This window comes from Poecilia mexicana, unplaced genomic scaffold (assembly GCF_051168715.1).
Source record: "Poecilia mexicana isolate PSO_F unplaced genomic scaffold, ASM5116871v1 scaffold_3, whole genome shotgun sequence".
Lineage (NCBI taxonomy): Eukaryota > Metazoa > Chordata > Actinopteri > Cyprinodontiformes > Poeciliidae > Poecilia > Poecilia mexicana.
The window spans coordinates 9,362,986-9,384,224 of record NW_028263372.1 but is presented as its reverse complement, the minus strand read 5'-3'; the positions used below and the strand labels follow the sequence as shown (position 1 = coordinate 9,384,224).

Genomic DNA, 21,239 nt, shown 5'->3' with positions numbered 1-21,239 from the left:
TGTGCAGAATAAAGACACAATCTTTATTCTCTAAAGTAGTTATCTGAGCTAGAAATGGAGTGCTACTTCCAACCATATTTAAAGTTTTGGCTTTCCATGGAAAGTTGTTGGGAATGCATAAAAACTGCAAAAGAAAAAAACAAAAAGGAAACCTTGAAACTTTGCGCCCCTAAAATACATCCAACACATCTGCCATCCATCCTAAACACGAGTCTTATTTTCCTTCTGCATCTCCATGTGCCCCCCCGGCTCCTCCACCCACGGTAAAACACTCCACTTCAACTCGCTGTAAGACGCTCAATAATTCATCGGAATCCATCGGCATTCCCTACCTGCCGCCTGTGCGCTGCCACCTTTGCTCTTCTTCTTCTTCTTCCCGTCTTTGTTCTTGGTCTTGGCCAGCTGCAGGAAGCCCTTGGAGATCTGGCTGTTGGTCTCGGAGCTCTTGAGGCTGCCGGAGGACGACGAGGTGAACGGGTTCAGGCCCTTCCTGCTGGCCTTGGAGCGCTGGGGCTGCAGCCTGGGCAGGGTGGAGGACGAAGACGAGGAGGAGGAGAGCTCCAGGGGGTCCAGCTCCAGGGACTGGGAGCTGCCCAGGAACAGGGATTCGTCGGACGTCGTGGAGGGAGTCCTCTGGAGGCACGGGAGGGAAACGTGAGCCGGTGCCAACATCAGCGCAACTCAGGAGTTCATTTACAGCAAGAAACAGGAGCTTGTTTTAGGTCAATAATTCCCTAATGTTGATAAATTCAGTAAAATATTAAAGTATTGGTTAATAAGACATTATATTCATCTTATAAGCACCAATCCAATTTTCTAACTTCCATTACCGAAATGTGAGGGTTAGTATCTCAGTTTTTTTTTTTTAAACACAGACATGAATTTACTGAATTACAAATTTATTTGATGACTCTGCACCAGTACAGCTAAAATACACCAACAGCTTCAAAAGCTGGTCGAACATGTATAAACAACTTTAATTTGTCCAGTCAGTGCTATTAAAACAGAAAAACGAAACAGAAACTGACAAAAACAATAGGTTGATGACCTTGGTCAAATGTGTAGAAACAAACTGCAACAAATCTTCTTTCAAATGGCTCAGAAAGTGTTTCTAAATTTGATATAAAATAAATAATAAAGCATGACATCACTCAGAGCACAAAGTGTAGAATTAGACTGAAAAGATCTGCCATTACGCACACTGTCACAGATACCTGATCTAGAATTATTTTCAATATCGGAACAATACTGATATCAGTATCAGATCGGTGCGTCTCTAGTTAGAAGTGAAATAATCTACCTGTGGAACTAGCAGCTTTTCAACAATATCAAGAAATTATTGACTTAAAATAAGCTCCATTCGCTGGAAAGTTACTTGTAAGTTAGTTTTGTCTTCTTGCACCAAAAATACTTGCTAAGATTTAATGTGTTTTGAAGATTTAATGTTAATTAAAGGTGAGAATAATGTTCGACTCGGAGTGAGAGGAAAAGCTGATCCGTTTGGATAAAACCATGTTTATCCCCCTTTAAGACGGAGAGACTCCGAGCCTCAGCTCCACCTGCATGACTCAGGTCGTCATATTTCCCTGACATCCGTCCCCCCCGACTCACCTCAGTCACCCGCAGCTCTTCCATCCTGTGGATCTGCCGCTGCACGGCCTCCCTCTCCTTCTCCAGCTTCCTCTGGGCGTCTCTCAGCCTCTCCAGGTCTCTCTGGTACTCTTCCTTCTTGCTCTGCAGCTCCTTCCTCTCCTCCTCGAGCTGCTTGTGCCGCTTCTGCACCTCCTCCTCCTGCAGTGGTTGGGAGGCAGAGGCATCGCTTTGATGAAACAACACCGCTCACAGAAGCCCATGGAAACACGCTACGGGTTTTGAAGGTCGATAAATGTGAAGCTTTGAAGAACATAGTGTGTCCTGTGATTTGTCTGAGCGCTGATTTCACTCGATTACACCTCAAGAAAGCTCAACCTTAGGAGGAGAAAGATCCTAAGATTTAATTAAGGTTTTTACCCCCTCAAATTTTGTCAGATTATCAGTCTACACACAGTGCATAGAAAACACATTCATACTCTATAAACTTTGTCATCTTAAAATAAGCCTCAGTCGTTGAGTATTTTATAGGGTTGCACCGACTGCAGTTTTTCGGCCGATCACCGATGTTTAAAGAGGACCTATTATGACAAATTGGCCATTTGTCATAATAGGTCCAGTTGTACATTTGTGTTGTTAATGTACAACTTTTCAGATGTACATTAACAACAAAGCTTCACAGGATGTGGTTAAGGTGAAAGCCACATCATTTCACCTTAACCACATCCCATAAACACAAACAATCACTTCAATCTGCATCTCACATCAAGCTGGAAGTACTTTGAACTGCCTCGGTGCTGAAACGTGCCATACAAATAAACTCGATTGACTGATTATTTGACATTTCAAGCAACTAAGGAAATGTGTGAAGAGAACTAGAGTTTCTACTTTATAGCACGATGTGGAAGTTCTGAACTACTCCATCATGAAGCGATCCCCACTCCTGGAAAACTTGGAGCCTGACGTGGAAAAGGAAGGCGGTGGAAGTCGAGGCGTGGTCTCACCTGCAGGTGCACCGTGGACTCTCTGTCGGAGAGCTGCTGCTCCCTCAGCTCCCACTCCCTCTCCCTCCTCCGCTTCTCCTCGGCCAGAGAGGCCTGCTGCCTCTGCAGGGAGGCCAGCTCCTGCCGCTGCTTCTCCAGGCTGCGCTGCTTCTCCTGCTCGATCAGCGAGCTGGGCCGCGACGACTGGCGCGACAGCGACGAGCACGAGGAGGAGCGCTCGCTCAGGGCCTGCCGCTGGTCCTCGATGTAGCTGTCCTGCTGGACCACCACCGCCTGCCGCCGGCAAAGAGCACATCAGACACACAAACTCTTTGGATTTTAAGATGATGGGGATTTATTTGTTTGTTCTTGTTTTTACCATTACATTGCAAAATCTGAATTTTACCAAGTAGCTTTCTGGTCTAGTTTCCAGTGTAAATGTCTCAGTAGTAAGTAAAACAAAACCAACAGACAAGTAACTTTTCAGCAAGATATAGGAGCTTGTTTTGATTTGGTAGTTTTTACCATTTTGATGAAAAAGACAAAGATATTTCAAGTTATAATATGGGAAAAATGTTTTGTTCCATTGGCAAATTATTTCACTCATAACTAGTACTTTTTCTTAATCAGTTTTAAGGAACTGATTCACTTTTTTCACTTTCAATACCAATATCAAAATCTGAGGTTTAGTAATGGCCGATACCGATCTGAAACAAAAACAATGCTGAACTGATTTAAAATGTTTCTTTTTTTTTTTTTTTTTTTACATTTTGTTTAACACATAGGCATAAATGTACTAAACACAAATGTATTTGATAATTCTAGTGCACACCAGTGCAGCACACCTAAATACACCAAAAAGCTCAACAAGTTTAGTCAAACGTGTAAAAAGCCAGATCTTTAATTTGTTCATTAAGTGCAAATAGGAGCATAACAGCTAATGTGAAATAAATAATAAAGAAAGTGAAACTGACATAAACAATAGATTGGTCAAACATGGAAAAAATAAACTGCAACAAATCTTCTTTAAAATGGCTCAGAAAGTGTAGTTACATTCCAAATATAACGTTAAATAAGTAATACAGCATAAAGTCACTTAGAGTAAAAAGCTTAGAAATAGACTGACTAGATCGGACACACTGTCAACGATACCAATCTAGAGTTTTTCCCAGTATCAGTACCAATACAGATATTATTATCAGATCGGTGCATTTCTAGTAATTATTGAATTAAAACAAGCTCCTATGTCTTGCTGAAAGGTTACTTTTGAGTTAGTTTTGCCTTATTTCATGTCTACTAAGATATTTGTTGATCTGCACACAGAAAGATAAACTTTCCAGATGTACATTAACAACACAAAGCTTCACAATGTTTCATCTTCTGAGTTCTGATCTGCAGCGAGCGGATGCAGGCTGGAGGAGAGGCGGCGTACCTGCAGAGTGCTGAGCAGGAGATGCAGGTTGGAGACGCTGTGCAGGACCTGCTGTGGGAAACAGTGAAAACAACGAGCGTCATACAACCTGCATTCATCCTGCTGTTATCATCTTGCTTGGTGTTAAACTGCTTAAAGTACCTTTTCTCCCCTTCCGTTCCATTTTTCTTGGTCTTAACACACACAAACCAGCTAAAACGACTTAAAAGTTTTTGTTTGCAACCTGGCAAAATGTGAAAGAGTTCAAGCAGCATGAATAGGCTCTGTCCTGCAGCGTTTATGGAAGCCGGGCTTCATGCAAGCGTGTTCCAGACGTGACATTTTTCTTCTTTTTAAAACAGTCTAAATAGGACCAGGCCGCTGACCTTTACTCTGCTGAGTGTTTACAAGCATACAAATACGACTTATGTGATGTTAGTAGCAGCTGAGGAAGTGAACCCTCTGAAACTGGAGGTGAAATCTGAGGCACACAGCGGCCTCATGTCAAGGTGGGCATTTATCGTGTCACTTATCTGTTTTAGTGAAAAATATCTTATTGTGATAAAAACTTTGATTTATCGTTGTCATAATGGATCTCAGTTCTTGATGTTAAGTTAAAAAACCCAGCACGATCAGAAGTTTTATTTTTTGCTATTTTTTACACTTTTTGTTCCATAAGAGTGTAATAAAGATCAGTAAATAAAATAAATAATTAAATAAATAATAAATAAATAAATGGGCTGCACAGTGGCGCAGTTGGTAGAGCTGTCGCCTTGCAGCAAGAAGGTTCTGGGTTCGATTCCCGGCCCCGGTCTTTCTGCATGGAGTTTGCATGTTCTCCCTGTGCATGCGTGGGTTTTCTCCGGGTTCTCCGGTTTCCTCCCACGGTCCAAAAACATGACTGTCAGGTTAATTGGCCTTTCCAGATTGCCCCTAGGTGTGAGTGTGTGTGTGCCTGGTTGTTTGTCCTGTGTGTCTCTGTGTTGCCCTGCGACAGACTGGCGACCTGTCCAGGGTGTACCCCGCCTCTCGCCCGGAACGTGAGCTGGAGATGGGCACCAGCACCCCTCCTGACCCCACTGAGGGACAAGGGTGACGGAAAATGGATGGATGGATGGATAAATAAATAAATAATTTAATTTAGTTTGTTTACACAGCAAAAACAACATCTTGCCAAGTACTTTTTGGTCTAGTTTCTAATGCAAATATCTTAGTACACTTGAAATCAGAAAAAACTAACTTAAAAGCAATGTTTAAGCAAAATACATTAGCTTTTTTTAAGTCAGTAATTCCTTAATACTGATGAACATCAATATTACATAAAAGTTAAAAATCAATACACGTAAAACAAGCAACTATTTTTATGTATACTGTTTTGTTTAAAGTGTGCTAAGATATTTGCAGTAAAAACTAGACCAAAAACACTTTGTAAGATTTTCCATTTTTGCAGTGTAGTGATAAAAATCACATTTATTTATTTATTTATTTAAGTGGCATCACAAAGACGGCTTTTTCAGATGAGAATATTTGTATTTATGGTGATATGAATGCTGCGCCATGCAGTCACCATCCTGCAAAACTATTTATTATTACTTTTTTTTGTTCGTTTTGTTTTATTGCAATCTTTACTGTTATCACAATAGTACCGCAAAATATCACCTCATCCCAGATTTAGTGTCACAAACTGCTCTGGATATTATTTCTGGTGTAAACCTCACTTTTTTAAAAACATTTCCCTTTCTCTCTCTTTTTTTAAAAAAAATGTACTTCATCTTTTATTTAGCAAGGCACTTGCATTTCCGTCTTTTTGTTCATTACTTCCAAAGAGCACTTTGTGCAACAGCCAAAAGCTGCTGCAACATCACGCATGGGCTGGGCTGCGGCAACAACAGTTGTTTTGACCGTTTCCATACCGACGTCTCGTAGCGAGCCCGGAGACAGGAAGGCGTTCTTACCTCACTGTTCCTCTTCAGCAGCTGCAGCAGGTTGGCGTTTCCTCCCTGCACGCAAAAAAATGAGAACTCAGACTGATTGATGTCGCAGGCATGCAGATTATTAATGTGCAGCTTTTCTTTTTTAAGTTTAAATTTTCACTTTGATTTCTAGCTCCATGCATAGTTTCCAAAAAGGGCTCGTCTGCTTTTGTAATTATTATTATTACTTTTTCATAATAATAATAATAATAATAATTACAATATTATTATGAAGAATCTGTAATTATTATTACAGATTCATAAAACCTCCCGACAATCATTACATGCAGAAAAAACTGCATCCGTGACAACAATGCCAGCAGCAATGGAATAAATGGAGGTTAATTTGTTTTTTTGTTTGTTTTGTTCTTCTTTCTTCTTCCCCACCACTGCCGGATAGATATCCAGCTGATGGTCGTCAGTGGCAACAAGACCTGGCAGGAAGAGTCAAGAGGCTAATCCTGCAGTGGGGTGGGGGGAGGAGTGATGGGTGGGCAGCAACATTTATCTAAATGCTGTTGCTGATGTAGGAGGACACATGGCCTCAGGCTGCGTGTGAGTCAGGAAGAAGCCGGATGCTGAGATGCAGACCTTCTTCAAAACGCTGTCCGACTCCGTCCTGCGCAGGTCTCCCACCGCGTCCTCGCTCTCGTCTCTGTCTCCACCTGGCGAGACAGGGAAACAAACAAGACAGAGCATGTTTTTAAAAAAAAAAAGGTTCATTCAATACATTTATCTTGTGTCAGGAATCGTCGGCGTAGGGTTATGGATGTGATCGCATTTTAAAGATGACAAGTTGTTTTTTTGCTCCTTTTTACACTTGTAGACAGGCAATATGTTAGTATAGCAATAAAAGATTTATGATGTTTAGGCTTTCTTTTTCAAAAAGCAGATGTACCGAGTTTACCTGTAAGGTAGCTCTCTAAATATCAACCGTCTTTTCCATAAATGGAAATCAAATCCGTCTACACCTGATCCGTCTACACCTGATCCGTCTACACCTGATCTGTCTACACCTGATCCGTCTACACCTGATCCGTCTACACCTGATCCGTCTACACCTGATCCGTCTACACCTGATCCGTCTACACCTGATCCGTCTACACCTGATCCATAAGAGAAAACCGTCTCATCTTTGGAACGTAGCGTAGAAGTTTGGAGGAGGTTCAAGTGAGATGTTTTACTTGCTCACAACGACAAATTGGTGCGTCTATTTTACAACCAAAACACTGTGTGTAGCACAAAGCTAACACAATCTACGACGATGTGTTTGGGACATTGTAGATAGAAAAAAACTGAGTAAATTTCTGTCAAAAAAAAAAAACAACCTAACTTTTTAGGCTAATTTCAGAAATTTTCTAGACAAAATAAAAAAATTCTGATAATTAGTGATTAATCTCAAAAATGTGCATTTTTTTGCCAAAAACGTACTCCTCCTGTTTTTTTTTATATCTACAATGGCCCTAATATGCCGTCGTAGTACTCGTCTGCATGACATAGTAATTTTTGAAAAAAAAAAGTTGCCGCTGCTCATTCTAATCTAATAAACCATTAATCGACAATTGAAAAGTGGCCTAGTCGAAAACAAGACCACTTGTCTTGTTTTCGACAAGTGGTCTTGTCGAAAAGACCACTTGTCTGAATTGTGCCAAAATCAAATTTTTTGGCACAACTTCAAAATTGCTGTTAACAGATGTTTTCTAGGCCATCTGACGTAGACACATTTTCGTAGAACAATAGACAAAAACCTGTCTGTTGTTTGGGAAACCAGTAGAAACAAACCTACAAGGATTTGCAGCTCAACACATAAAATGTTCTTGTTTTGGAAAAACTTGTCTCCTTTTTATTTTTATGTCAACTAAATTCAATTTGTGTTGCAACATAAGGAGAGACTCTGTGACTTTAATCAACAGCTCGCATAGGAAGCAACAACAGAAAATTAAACGTTACGCAACTTTGGTGTTGACATCATATTTTTCAGAGAATCACAAAAGACTACAAGGAATTTAAAAAAACATGAGGGATTCAAGCATTTTGTTTCTCAGCAGCAGTAGTAAAAACATACTAAGGTCCGTATTTTTATGGGCAGAGTCATATTTATCTAATTTGCTCTGCGACTCCACCGTCCACTGAAATTGGAACATTTACAACCATTTTCGATTTCCGTCATAGTGCAGCTATTTTATTCTGCAGTTCGATCTTCTCCCTATCAACTCCCACAAATTCCGTCAGTAATACCAAATCCCATCTAATGTAGCCATCCTCGTTTGACTGAGGACGCAGAAGCAGAACCCCAGACCAGCTCAACGTGACGCGCTGCAAACCACTTTCAAGCCCGGTCGGTGTTGAGGCGTCGCTTCAGGCCGCGCCTCCCTCAGGAAACCCCAGCCGCTTCTAAAACACCTCGTCTACTGCACTGAACAGGTGCATCATGGGAAGCATCAGGTGCTGTGTCACCTCCAACTCGGTCAATTGAATGTGGAATTTTACAGCAGGATTGGGACTTTTTTTTTTTTTGGTGCGTTTCCCGGCAATCTAACCCAACGTCAGAAGGCGGGGCTTACTCTTGCCGCTGTGCATCTGGTGACTGTCGAAGCCTCCGAACGTCTCGGCCCGACGGGGCAGGCACACGGGCCCGGCGGCTCCTCCCTCGTGCACGCTGGCCATCGCTCCCCCCAGGCTGCCATTCACCAGCGCCTGCAACGTCTCCACTGTTTACACACATGCACACACACACACACACACACACACACACACACACACACACACACACACACACACAGGCAGACATTAATGTGCAGGTCGGTAAGTGGATTATCCCGGCTAACTGTGTTACAGCTCAGTTCTGCACCCAAGAATCCAGCCAGGCACTCCTGGCTCCCGTTGCCAAGCAACAACCACCAACCTGTTTGATCCACAGAGCTGCTTCACTGAAACTTTCAATATATTTGCGATGCGAAAATGATTTGATCTCTGGACGAAAACAAAAAAAAAAAAAAGGAGCATGTGCAAGAGACCGCAGGGATGAAAACAGGAGAAATAAAGAAAAGCAGAAATGCAGGCGTGTAAAAAATGCAACACTGAAATGTCATCAAGCTGTGAGTCGTTGCCAAAGCTGCAAGCTGGAAAACATTTTCTTGGTGTTCTAACCAATTTCTGGTTTGGTTTGGAGTTTTCTTCGCCTTAAGCAGTGTTATTTCCCAATCTGCACTGCAAAAACACAAAATCTTACCAAGTATTTTTTGTCTAGTTTCAAGTGCAGATATCTTATTAAACTTGAAGTAGGACAAAGCTATCTTAAAACTAACTTTTCAGCAAGATAAATAAGCTCGTTTCTCAGTCAGAAAAAACCTGTCAAAAAAACAACAGTGGAACATTACTGTATTTATATTCAAGAATTAGTGACTTAAAACAAGCTTCTTCATCTTAAAGAAAGGTTACTTTTAAGTGAGTTTTGTCTTAACTCAAGTGTTCTAACATATTTGAAAGATTCTTGGTAAGATTTTATGTTTTTGCATCAACTCAGTTTGAAACGTGAATAAACACCAGAAACCTTTAGGGAAGTGATACTGTGGGAGCGCTGCAACAGAAAAGCCACAAATCTGACGTAAACGTCTCATTATCTTTCTTAATAAATAAATTAAGACTCTTTATATATAATTTTTAAAAGTTGTACATTCCTTATTATTTTAAATAAGTAAACCTGTTACCATCACTCCTAACTTTTCTGAAAACAAGCAGAGCGGATTTTGCCTTCAGAAAACATGCAGCCGTTCTACAGCTGAGTCTTCCCCAGATAAAGCAAACCTAATGGGGCAGAGAATATGACGCGCGTCTCCGTCTTTCTCCGCATTTCCATCTCTTTGTCACAACTTTACAGTTCAGCGTCTCAGAGTTCTGTGCTTTCTTCACGTGCAAATCTGACGAATGACGGGGGCCGGCAAACGCGTAAAATGCAGTCGGAACACGGCTGCCGAACTCATCCCGGCTCCTTTCAGTGTTGTCGGCGCACTCTTTTGAAAAGACGCCTTCCCAGAACAACGGACATCTCTCGCCCTCCGCTCCCTCTCTCTTTCTGTGTTTCTCTGTGGTTCTGATGAAACCGAGACAATTAACTCAGAAACAGGATGTGCAATTATCTGAAGGATTCTCGTGGATAAGTGGGCTTATTTAGGGTGCCGGGCAAAAGTATCCGTACACCTTGGACCTCTTCAAATCCTGTGACGTTAGCAAATAAAAGAGAAGAAAATGATACCTGACTTTAATTCCCTCCCCCTCCTCAAAAAATTATATTTGTTCATTTTTATTTAGCCCATTTACTCCAATATGCCTTTAAAAATCGGCTGTTCAGTAAATAATCAGCTTCGTGTTTTGTTGAATTTCATTTAAATTTCCTGAACTGATTCTGCTGTGATTCGGCCAGAAGCAAACAGCTGGATGCGTTTTTGTCACATGCGCCTAGAATTTAACTTTTTGCTCCACATAAAGATTGCTGCGTATGATGGAAAACACAGCACATGACCATAAACACTTTAAACAAACCCAATAAAGAATCTCTGAGAAGAATTTAACATAAACACATTTACAGAAAACCTTCCAATCTGCCAGAGGCTTTTCTCTCTAGTTGTGCGAGACTTGGCAGCTAAAGGTGATTCTGTGAAGAACTGACTCAGGGGAATTGAATGCAAACACACACACCAGCGTTTCAGATTTTTATCAGGAATATTGGAACCTCTGTGTTGTATTTCATCCAGTTGAAAACTGTGCACTACTTTAAAATCCAACTAAAGTACAGTGAAGTAAAGTGACAAAAAAAATGAAAAAGTTCACACAGCATTAATAGAAAAAGTGAAAGTGTTGAGCAGAACGGCAAACTTTTGATCTAGATTTAGCAAGCGGAGGCCAAACAAACACTTGGCTGCAGATTCAGAATGAGTCGGAGTTCCTGACAGATGTTAGAGCCGGAGCTGGAGAATCCGGCAAATCGCAAATGAGGACGACTTCACAGAGAACTCAGGCTACGTTCGTACAGCAGGTCTTGATGTTCCAATTCTGATCTTTTTTTTTTTTTTTTGCATTGTTCATTCTACTTATTAAAGCCAGACTTTTATTTGAATGGTTAACAACCCCAAAGCAACCCCCGCTTGCACAGAAGAAGAACGTTGACGTAACACAGCGGCGCTCTGTTTGCGGAAGTAATAGCAGACTGAGCCGTTTATGGATGAATTTTAATGTTCATTCAGCAAACCGACAAGATCATAACAAGATGAAGGAAGCAAACTGAACTCTCAGCTAAAAACAATAATATTTTGTGGAGCATTCACTGCAACTTCTGTAGAAGTAGAAATTTGCTTGGATGTGTAGTCAGAACCAAGAGAGTTGGGGTTGTGATGTGATCTTGTGATTCAGTGACAAACGTCTTTCATAAGTTCATAATTATGAACTCATGAGCAAATAAAACGGAAATAAAGCAGGTTTGGGTCACATTCAGCTCCTGCATGAACGTAGCCTGAACTAGATCACGAGATACACAGAGACACATAAACACGTGAAAATAGTGGAAGATTATCAAAATAAAATAAAAAAACACCCTACAAAACCCTCCAGTCTAAATTTAATAACGTTGCTCATCTACAAGAAAACCCAAGGGCTGGGAGCCGAGCTTGTCCGTCTCCCTTTCGCGGCATTCGCATCTGCGCTGCTTCAGAGCAGAGAACACCAAATGAAAGATGCATTTTTACCAAAAAAAAAAAAAAAAAAAAAAAACCCCTCCAATCTTCACTTCCTCTCCGCCTCACCTTCCTGCAGGGCGTCTTTCATGATGGACGCCCCCTGAGGCGGCTCCTGGCTGCAGGCTGACCGGAAGAAAGGCTCGACCTGCCTGCAGGCCTCCTCGCCGGGGCTCAAGCCCTCCCACATCTCCCTGAAGAGCCGCACCTTCTCCTCCAGCAGAGACATAATCTCCGTATCTTTCTGCTTCAACATATCTGCCCGGCGGAAACAGACAGAGTGTTTGAAGGTGGAAGTGGGGGAGGAAAGAAAAAAAGAAATAAAGCATTTTTCCTTTTACAAAGGAAGAACATCTGATGTGTCTCTCCTCACCTCTCATCTCTTTGGCTTTGCTCTCTAATTGTCTTTTGTCGTCTTCCGTCTCACTGGGGATCCCCTCGTCCTCGTCTTTCTCCCTGTGTGGACACAGAAAGTAAAAAAAAAAAAAAAAGATTAAAATCCGAAAAAGGTCACTTGTTTAATTATTATTTATTTAATGTGAAGGTGAAATTTCAGGTAAGACAATCAAATATAGGCAAACTTCCTGTTAAACGACAGACACCCGTTAAAAACAGAAGTAAAACCCGCCGACTTCACCTCAGAGAAATTACTTAATAACTTCCTCTCATTTACGACATTTTCCAAACTTCTTTTCCTCCCACGGAGGATTTACCAAAAAAAAAAAAAAAAAAAAAAAGCTCCAGCCTTATCTCGTGGAGAGCCCATTCATATGCATAACTCAGAGAGAAGACGGGCGCGCTCATCGAGTTTTGTTCTCATCTCCTGCCAATGGCTTGATTTCAGTTTTGTATTCCGACAGAAGTCGGGACCGGGAGGGGAGTGAGACGGAGTGCTAAATCTCTTCCTTCTTCTCCCCTCGTCCCTTCGCCCCCCAGCCCCCCACCACTGGCTGCATTCGAATAATCCTCTGCTTATAAGAGAGCTTGCCCTCGCAGCCAATCCAGCATTAGATGGACCCGGAGTACATCCCATCCCCAGGTAGAGAGCAGCTAATCCTCCTGGCAGCACAGTGCTTTGTCCCAACTTCGTGTGCATTATCATGAAAAAAAGCACAAAAAAAAAATAAAATAAACTGGAAAAAAGTCTCACCCTGGCTTTATACCACAGAGCAGAGGGCAAACCTGAGCTTGTTCACAGCAGAGTTACAAGTAGAAGTATAAAGAGAAGATTAAGATATGCTTTGAGAAGAGAAAAATAAGCTTTAAATAGAAGTTGGATGGTGGGATACAATAAATAAATAAATAAATAAAAACAAGCCACAGCAGAAATCTAAATGAATCCCACTCACATGGACTGCATGGCGGTCTGGATGAGCTGCATCCAGGTGTTGCGCTCCTCCTTGGAGCTAGCCAGCACCTCCATCATCTCCGGCTTCTCGGTGCCCGCCGTGATGAGGAAGAGGCCGCGCTCCTTGTTGGCGACTTCCCGGACGATCAGCTTCTGGAGGGAGATGACCGTGGAGCGCTGGTCCTTCAGGGAGACAAGGGGGATGAGAAAAAGAGAGAAAAAAAAAAAAAAACAGGGAGGGTTTGATGAAGCCAGCGTGGGAGGAGAGTGGGGGAAAAAAGGAAAGAAAGGAGGGAGTGGGAGGGTCAAGGGAGAGAGGATGGGAAAAACACCAAGGAAAGACAATAGGGGAGGGGGTTAATTATTTGTAAAGGAAAAACAAGTGAAGCAAAGAGGAAGGAGAAAGGTCAAGAGTGTGTGTGTGTATATATATATATATATATATATATATATATATATATATATATATATATATATATATACATATATATAGACACGTATATATAAATGATCAGTTCTTGTTTGAGGAAAATGAACATTGTTCTTTTTGTTCTATGAACTACTGACAACATGTCTCCAAAATTCCAAGCGAAAATTTTGTATTTATTTGCAGAAAATGAGAAATGGTCAAAATAGCGAAAAAGATGCAGCGCTTTCAGACCTCAAGTAATGCAAAGAAAAAGTTAGAAATAACAATACTAATGTTTTAACTCAGAAATCAATATTTGGTGGAATAACGAGGTTTTCAGTGGGTTCAGTGCAGTGGGCTGTCCGTAGATATATACATAGATAGATTAGATAGACACATAGAGTTAATGATGTTGAGTGTTCATTCTAATGCTTAATTGATTACTAAATTAGTTGACGATTATTTGAGTAATTGATTCAATTAATCTGGTTCATTGTTTAAGCTCTAGTGAATTGTAAAAAAATCTAAAAGCTGCGATTTACCACTGCTAACTTTACAAGTTGGTTGTTTAGTAGACAAAAAAAGGGGCTGTTCAAACACAGATGATCGAGTTAATACTTGATGCTTTGAAGTCTAAAACCTCAGAGAATCTTCCTCTGTTTGCAGAATCAAGTAAAACCTTTTGGTTGCTGAAGTGTGGGAAGACCTCCAGGATTCATTACCTTAACTCTGTGATTCTTATCAACTTTTTAAAACAGCTCGTAATTCTTCAGTCTGTACCTGAAACCCTGCTCTACTACCTGCTACTCATTCAGGATGTTTTCCTCTCAGCGCCATCATCACCCCTCCAACCCGACCCCAGCTCTCTCTAGCTTTACTGATGGATGCGATTATCCAGCTGCAGGCTCCGTCTCTGTTTTCATCCCTCTAATGTGCGACAGAAAAGCATGTGCCACGGCACGAAGCTGGGAGTCCTGTAAACATGGGACGAGCCCCAGCTGAAAACCCCGGATGATTTATCACAGCTGGGTCAGGAGCCCGGAGCCACATCGGCTTTATGAGGTTCAAGCGAGCGTGCGAGTGGGAGGCGGACGCTCCTCTACTCGCAAAAACAGGGGCAGCTACTGATAACAGCAAGAACACGGCGTCGAGAAACAATGACAGGATCTGATGTTTATTACTGGAGGGAGAGCGGGGAGCGGACGGGAGAGAGAGAAGAAGAAAAAAAAGACGCAAGAAGGTGACAGTAAGAACCTACCATCATGGCAAAGACGTATTTCTGGTCCTTCTCTTGAAGGAAGACCAAAACGTCCGATAGCAGGAGAGCTTGAACGTCTGGAAGACCAACAGGACATAAACCAATCACGTCTTGTTGGTGATGACAAAAAAAAAAGAAAGAAAAAGTACATGACTGTCTGAATGCTCACCTTTTAGTCTTCCCTGTGTGTTCTTCAGCTGCAGCGCTCCGTCGTGGATCAGCTTCCGCCTCAGCAGATCCTCCCTGGCGAAGAACTGGCCGCTTTTCAGAAACATCATGGACTTGCTGTCCATGCGGCTGTGGAACTCCTTCAGGCGCCGCTTCTTTTCGTGCTCGTTCACTTTGCTGTCCACGGCGGCGATCACCTCCTTCACCAACCGGATGGCCTCGCTCAGGTCGACGTAGTCCTCGTCCGTGTCTGCGGAGGGGAGGCGGCCAACGTGTTCAGACCTCACTTCAGCTTTTAGTGGAATTTACAGTGATGCATCTTTGATGACTAAAAGTGTCATTATTTACGGATTAATGCAAAGTTGCATTAAAAGTCCATTCAATTTAGCACATTATTCTGTAATAATGACACTTTGATGCATCTTTGCATTCATTAAAAGTGTCATTTATTGACCGAATGTCACTTCATGAAAGCAGTCATAAACATTAAAGAAGACTGATTCATGTTTATAACAGTGTTGTGTTTACGACAGCGTCATGTCAGTCTTTTGCTCATCCCTTCATATTAAGTGCTACTGAAAATCCCAACATAATTCGTTTCAATTTGAAAACAATATAAACACGTTCAACTGGTATAAATACTTTTGAAAGTGCCTGGTGATATCTGCACTTTCTCCTTACAGTTTGTGAAGTTGTTATATTTCTGCATAATGAGAAGTCAAAATAAATAAATAAATAAAAATAAAAATCCAAAGTCGATATTTGCAACATCACGCGTCCTCCTTTGAGCTCATAGCTTTGGACACAATAAGTAACAACTTGACCTATATTTAGCAGATTTTTTTTTTGTGTACTTGTAGAGGGAAGCAAAGGGAAAAGAAAAATAATCTTTGAGGATACTCTGCTGCTTCTTTTCAATATATACAAGAGTTGTCAAAAAAAAAAAAAAAAAAAAAACGGAGTCTGCTTAAATCACCTTGGGGATTAAGTCGGAGCTCCACCATCCCACATGGAAGCGTAAGGAGGCTCCAGGGAAGGATTAGAGAAAATGTACACAGTAGGAGGCCAACCGACGAGAACTCGTTTAAATCAGATAGAAATACGGTGTGAAATGTTTCGGCTCTTCAGAGTTCTGCTTGATCCACCACTCGAAAAAAGGCGAACAAACAACTACTGCCTTTTTCCCCCCTTGCAGAATAAATGGGCTCACATAAATCATATTTACAAAATAAAAAATAAAAAAAGCACCTTTCTGTTCGTTCCCTAAACCAGGTGACATACTGGTGTACAGTAAAAATACAGGAATGGTACAAAGTTTCTAACAATAACATTTATGACAATTCAGGCGAAGCTTGTGTGGGGATTAAATATCTATATTAATGTGCCTAAAAAAAACTTCATCACAAATATTTAGCATACCTGCTTTGACACGTCGTATCGACCTATTATTCAACCTTCCTGTAACCAGCATTGTTTCTCAGCCATCATATCAAAATGAGTTGCTCATTTTGTTATGAGCAATTCACTTGCTCATAACAAAATGCATGATGGAAAGAGTGATGGCAGCACCATTGATCATGATCACAACTTAAAAAAATATAATTCAAGAAAAATCCACGTCATGACAAAAGCAAAACGTATGCGAGATCCATCGATCAATTAATCAATTAAATGTGAAAATATGTATCTATTTGGATGAGGCTATTTAGTAAGCTTTGTCTTCTTCCTACTCATTTTTAAAACTGGAGATAAAAGTTTTGGTTTTATTTTTGTCATTTTCTTCTTAATTTATTTTTTTTTCTTTGACATTTTACTTGTTTCACATTTAAATTTTTCAGTTCTGATCAGTGGTTGGCAAATTAAATACTGAAAGTGTTGACATCCGTTTCATTACATGGATTAAAACTGTAGCCATCTTTGTGCTGTCAACCAACAGCGTCTATGCTAACGCATAAAAATTTGACGAAAATTAGCAATGCTTGCGCTTTGACAAATTAAACATTTTCTCTTTTAAATCTGTTTTAAAATCCTTTAAGCGTTTTGATCTGAATCTCTCAGGAGGATTGTTGATCAGTGCATCTCTATATTTAAATCAGTGACTTTAGATCTTCCTCCTGTTTCACACACCAGTAAGAAATAACGTAACTCAGGTTAAACGAGGCTGACATGTGACCCACCTTTAGTGTGTGACAGCATTCTCTGGATCAGCACAGGGTACTTTGTGATCCGCTGGGTCACCAGCAGGATGCATTCTGGGATATCAAGCCTCCGCACAGTGTTGCTACTTCTCTTTTTCTGGGAGAAAACAAAGAACAAGAGGTGCTTTTAGAGAAGCGTGCCCACACAACTAGTGACGGGGCTTCACAAAAACAACAGAGAGGGAGAGAGAGAGGCTGTAGATTAGCAGACGTTCAAATGAAACGTATCGTCAGCCTGAAGACATGACGAGAAACAACTGCTGTGTAAAGCGTGTGAAGAAAACTCTCATTCTCACTTTGATGAAGGTTTTAAAGTTTTTGTTCTTGTTCATGAGGTCCTTGTAGACGTTGACGGCTTCGTTGTGGCGGCTGCAGAATTTCCCGTAAACCCTCTTCATACTTTCGCCGTTGGATTCCGAGAACTAAGAGCAGAGAGGGGATGAAAAATTGAATATGCAAAACTCACAGTGACATGGAAAAATAATGAAAAAAAAAAAAAAAAGGAATTGAAGCTTTAAACTTTCATTCAAGTCAGAGCAAAATGAGGTGTAAACCGTGGCTGCTCTGACCTGGCTGACCAGAATGTCTCCTATCCTGCTGATGACGAAGCCGCCCTCCGAGCCTCCCCCCTCCAGCTGGCTCTCCCTCTTTCGGTCCAGGAGGCGCTGGAGGAGCTGCGAGTGGAGGTCCAGGAGGTCGTCCAGTGCCGGAAACATCTTCTCCACAGTGTGCTGGTCCAGCGGCACCTCCTTCTGCAGGCCTTTGCTGTACACCTCCGACATGATGCGCAACGTCCGGATGTGATGCATCTCGGTCTGCATCAGCTCTGCGCAAAGTAAAACGAGACATTCTTAATGAAGGAGCGTCCGCAGACCTACAGGCGTATGCAAACTGCAAACTGTACCGCTAGATTACTACAACAGAGTTGTAATTTCAATTGTACAGCGTGAATATAGTGAATAAAATGCTTTTCAAAAAACATTCAGTTTGGAATGACAGTCATGACACGGACAGTCCAACAGCACCGTTTAAAAAATCCCAGAGGAACCCCTAATGTGCTTTGTCGTACCGTAGATGACGTCTTGTCTCTTGACCAGCTCTTTGTTCTGCTGCTGCAGGTACTGCTGCTCCACGCACAGACTCCACGAGTCTGCTTCAAACTCTTTGGCGTTCGCCTCGAACTCCCCCAGGAGCTGCGCGTCCATCATCTCTGTCCCTGAACGAGGAGCACAGCTTCCATTCACAACATTCCCCCTTCACTTCTTCTACTGATCGCGAACAAGACTAAAGTTTAAGTTATTCACACGTAATAATGAGGATTTTCCTTCCATTTAAGTCGATGTAAAACAAAAACAAAAAGAAAAAACATTAACATTACTGTATTTTATGTGACAAATTCTAACACTGCCTCCTGATAAAATGCCAATATACTAGAAGTATGTTATAAAAAACACAGTGATGGTCTCAATTCTTCAGATATTATCCAAACTAAAGAGCTTCAGGACGTTCAGAACAAAGAAAAGGGGAACCCCTAGTCATGACCCTTGGTACTTAATTCAGGTGGTGGTTAACGTGTGCCAAAGATAAATGGGAAAAAGTTAGGGTAAGAACCCTAAGAAAAAGTTCCTGCTGATCTCTACAACGTAAATAAATGTGACATGTTGTCTCGTTAACAGTTAACTGTGTTGTTTTAAGCCTGATTAAGTGGGACAAAATACAGTCCACATATCTGCTTTTTTTCACTAAAGCAGATAAATTGCTTTAGTGAAAAAAAGTGACAAAGACAAAAAAAAAAAAAAACGTATGTAAGTCGCTTCTGACTACGAGATGCAAGACTAGACAAACTATGAAAAAAAGTGTGACTTCATAGTCCGGAAAATACGGTAATTTGAAGTAAGTTCAAACATTCAGCACCCCTCGCCTGAATCTGGGTAATGTCAAAATTTTGGGCCTAATTGTGCTTGTTTATTTTGGAAAGACTAGAAAGGGAGAAAAAAGGGGGTGTGTGTGCATGTGTGTGTGTTGACCTTCATCAGTGAGCGACTCCATGGATTCTGTGACCTGGTTGGTTCTGTTGAGTGAGTCTGTGGACTGAGAAAGGTAGCGCAGGCCTTTGATGGGCATGTCATCAAATGGGCTGAAAGGGGAAATGATCAAAGGTTAGAAAAAACAAAACAAAAAGTAGATCTGCGTCATTATTCTGCCTAAATGTGAACATTTCCTTCAGACGACGGACAGAGGCTCACCCTGCGATGTTGCTAATCGAGAGGCTCTTTGACAGATTGTTTCCAGGGAACGTCATGATGCTGGTGTGTCTCCGTGATCCTGGTATCATCAGGGGAAGATTGTCTTCGGGGCTCAAGATGGCTGACCTGGGACGGTCCCTCGTCCCACCAGCTGGAGGACAAACCGTCACAATCACAGTCAGACTCCGAAAAAACTGAAACAGAGTCTAACACGTCTAAATCCTTTACCTGAAGCGGTTTTATAAAATCGGGCTAAAACTCATCGTTCACATCTTACTGCATCTTTGATCAGCGACGCTTTGTTTTTATAGCGCGCATGCAGAAAGCACACTTCCTACTGCTGCAACGTTGCAGCTCACAGCTGTTAGAAAAAGAGGCAACCAACACACACACACACACAAATCTCAACATTCTCGGTTAAGGGGTTCAAGAAGCGTGGGCGGTGACTCAGCCAATGCTGTTTGCAAAGGAAGTAAACACACTCCTGTAAAATATCACTTTGCCGTCTAATGAGTCAACATAGCCCATCTTTAAACAAACTGCCTTGTTTAAGAGCTGACAGGTCAAGCATGTTCTTATTCTTAAGCAGCAATTCAGCACAAAAAATATTCAGTCGTAACAAATTAATTAGAATACTCGTGAAACGTCCATTTATTTCAGTAATTTTGTGCCTAAGTGAAACACTTGATATTCAATTCGTCTGATTTTAAAACATCCCAAAGGGAAATTAAACGTTGTCGTAACTCGTATCATCCGAGAATCTACAGAGAGTCGCTGTGGATGGTGATGCTGCGGGCAGGAAGGATCTCTGGTAGCGGTCAGTCTTGCAGCGATTCTGAGGAAGCCTCTGACTAAAGACTTTTATTTGCGGTGTGGGACAGAGATGCTTTGAACTTCCTTCTCTCTCTGCATCCATGAAGCCTCCCTTTTCAACTGCTCAGGGATTTAGGGTCAAAGTTCAGGTATTATGTGAGCTTTTTAGATGCTAATCAGCTGATCCCAGTAGGGAAAACAATACTTGGCTGCCATGGTTACACATCATAATTGTCTGAAAGTTAAATCAGACCAACAAAAATAAATCCATTTCCATACAGAAATGTAGACCTAATGAAGAATGTGTTTACCATCTCTCTAAATGTTATTTTCAAAAGGTACTTTTAATCTGTTGAATGAGCCTCTTTTGAAGTTTATTCTAATATATTGCGTAAAACTGTATATCATCAAGTTTGTCTCAGATTTAGCTGACACAAATTTCAGCCAAGATGTGCAAAGGAGACATAAACATGTCTGAAAAGACATCAGGTGGTGGTCCTACTGGTATTGACTTGTTGTATCAGAACAAACACACAATAAACTTTTCTGACTTTCTTTTTCTACACGAAAATATTTTAAAAGCAATTATTTTCCTTCTACTTCACGAATCTGCACTACTTTGTACTGACAGAAACCTCCCCCCCAAAAAAAACAGATAAGTTTTAGGTTGTAATGTGACAAAATATCGACGACTAATTCAGACTTTTGATGCCATAAAATATGGACAGAATATTATGAGCCTCATAATGAGCCTCAGCTGATCTGCAGGTCACCATGGCTCATCTCTGCGTTTTCAACCTCACTGCAACACAACAAAGTCCAACAGCAAACCTTTGTCTCACTTAAAAGAAAGACAAATTCACCTATTTGGAAATATTTCAAGTCATAAAAAGACATGATAATAATAATCAATAAAAACAAAACAAAAAAAACCATTAAATTATAACATGGTTGTATTCTAACAGTGGGTGCATAATTGTTGAAATAATAATGCATAGATACATACTTTGATATTTACTATTATTTACCAGGTGGAAGTTTTATATCCATGGTGCCCATTCATAATCCTGATGCATAAGGAAACATACATTCAATATAGCAAAAATGAATGTG

The 21,239-nt window shown here is 41.1% G+C and overlaps 1 protein-coding gene across 5 annotated transcripts in view; it reads right to left on the bottom strand.

Annotated features, from left to right (window-relative positions):
• akap13a (A-kinase anchoring protein 13a) overlaps positions 1 to 21,239 on the bottom strand; it is a 127,201-nt gene that overhangs the window by 5,031 nt on the left and 100,931 nt on the right. For 4 of the 5 annotated variants that reach the window (XM_088004136.1, XM_088004131.1, XM_088004135.1 and 1 more), the window contains 18 exons: positions 19,314 to 19,464; positions 19,095 to 19,204; positions 18,137 to 18,283; positions 17,637 to 17,893; positions 17,364 to 17,489; positions 17,047 to 17,164; positions 14,871 to 15,119; positions 14,702 to 14,778; positions 13,036 to 13,217; positions 12,060 to 12,142; positions 11,756 to 11,944; positions 8,522 to 8,668; positions 6,549 to 6,622; positions 5,940 to 5,984; positions 4,006 to 4,056; positions 2,595 to 2,867; positions 1,612 to 1,791; positions 333 to 633 (listed from right to left, as the gene is read on the bottom strand). In XM_088004136.1, the coding sequence (XP_087860262.1) occupies positions 333 to 633; positions 1,612 to 1,791; positions 2,595 to 2,867; positions 4,006 to 4,056; positions 5,940 to 5,984; positions 6,549 to 6,622; positions 8,522 to 8,668; positions 11,756 to 11,944; positions 12,060 to 12,142; positions 13,036 to 13,217; positions 14,702 to 14,778; positions 14,871 to 15,119; positions 17,047 to 17,164; positions 17,364 to 17,489; positions 17,637 to 17,893; positions 18,137 to 18,283; positions 19,095 to 19,204; positions 19,314 to 19,464 (2,760 nt within the window). The remainder of the gene's footprint in view (positions 1 to 332; positions 634 to 1,611; positions 1,792 to 2,594; positions 2,868 to 4,005; positions 4,057 to 5,939; positions 5,985 to 6,548; positions 6,623 to 8,521; positions 8,669 to 11,755; positions 11,945 to 12,059; positions 12,143 to 13,035; positions 13,218 to 14,701; positions 14,779 to 14,870; positions 15,120 to 17,046; positions 17,165 to 17,363; positions 17,490 to 17,636; positions 17,894 to 18,136; positions 18,284 to 19,094; positions 19,205 to 19,313; positions 19,465 to 21,239) is intronic. The other variant, XM_088004134.1, reaches the window with a different exon arrangement.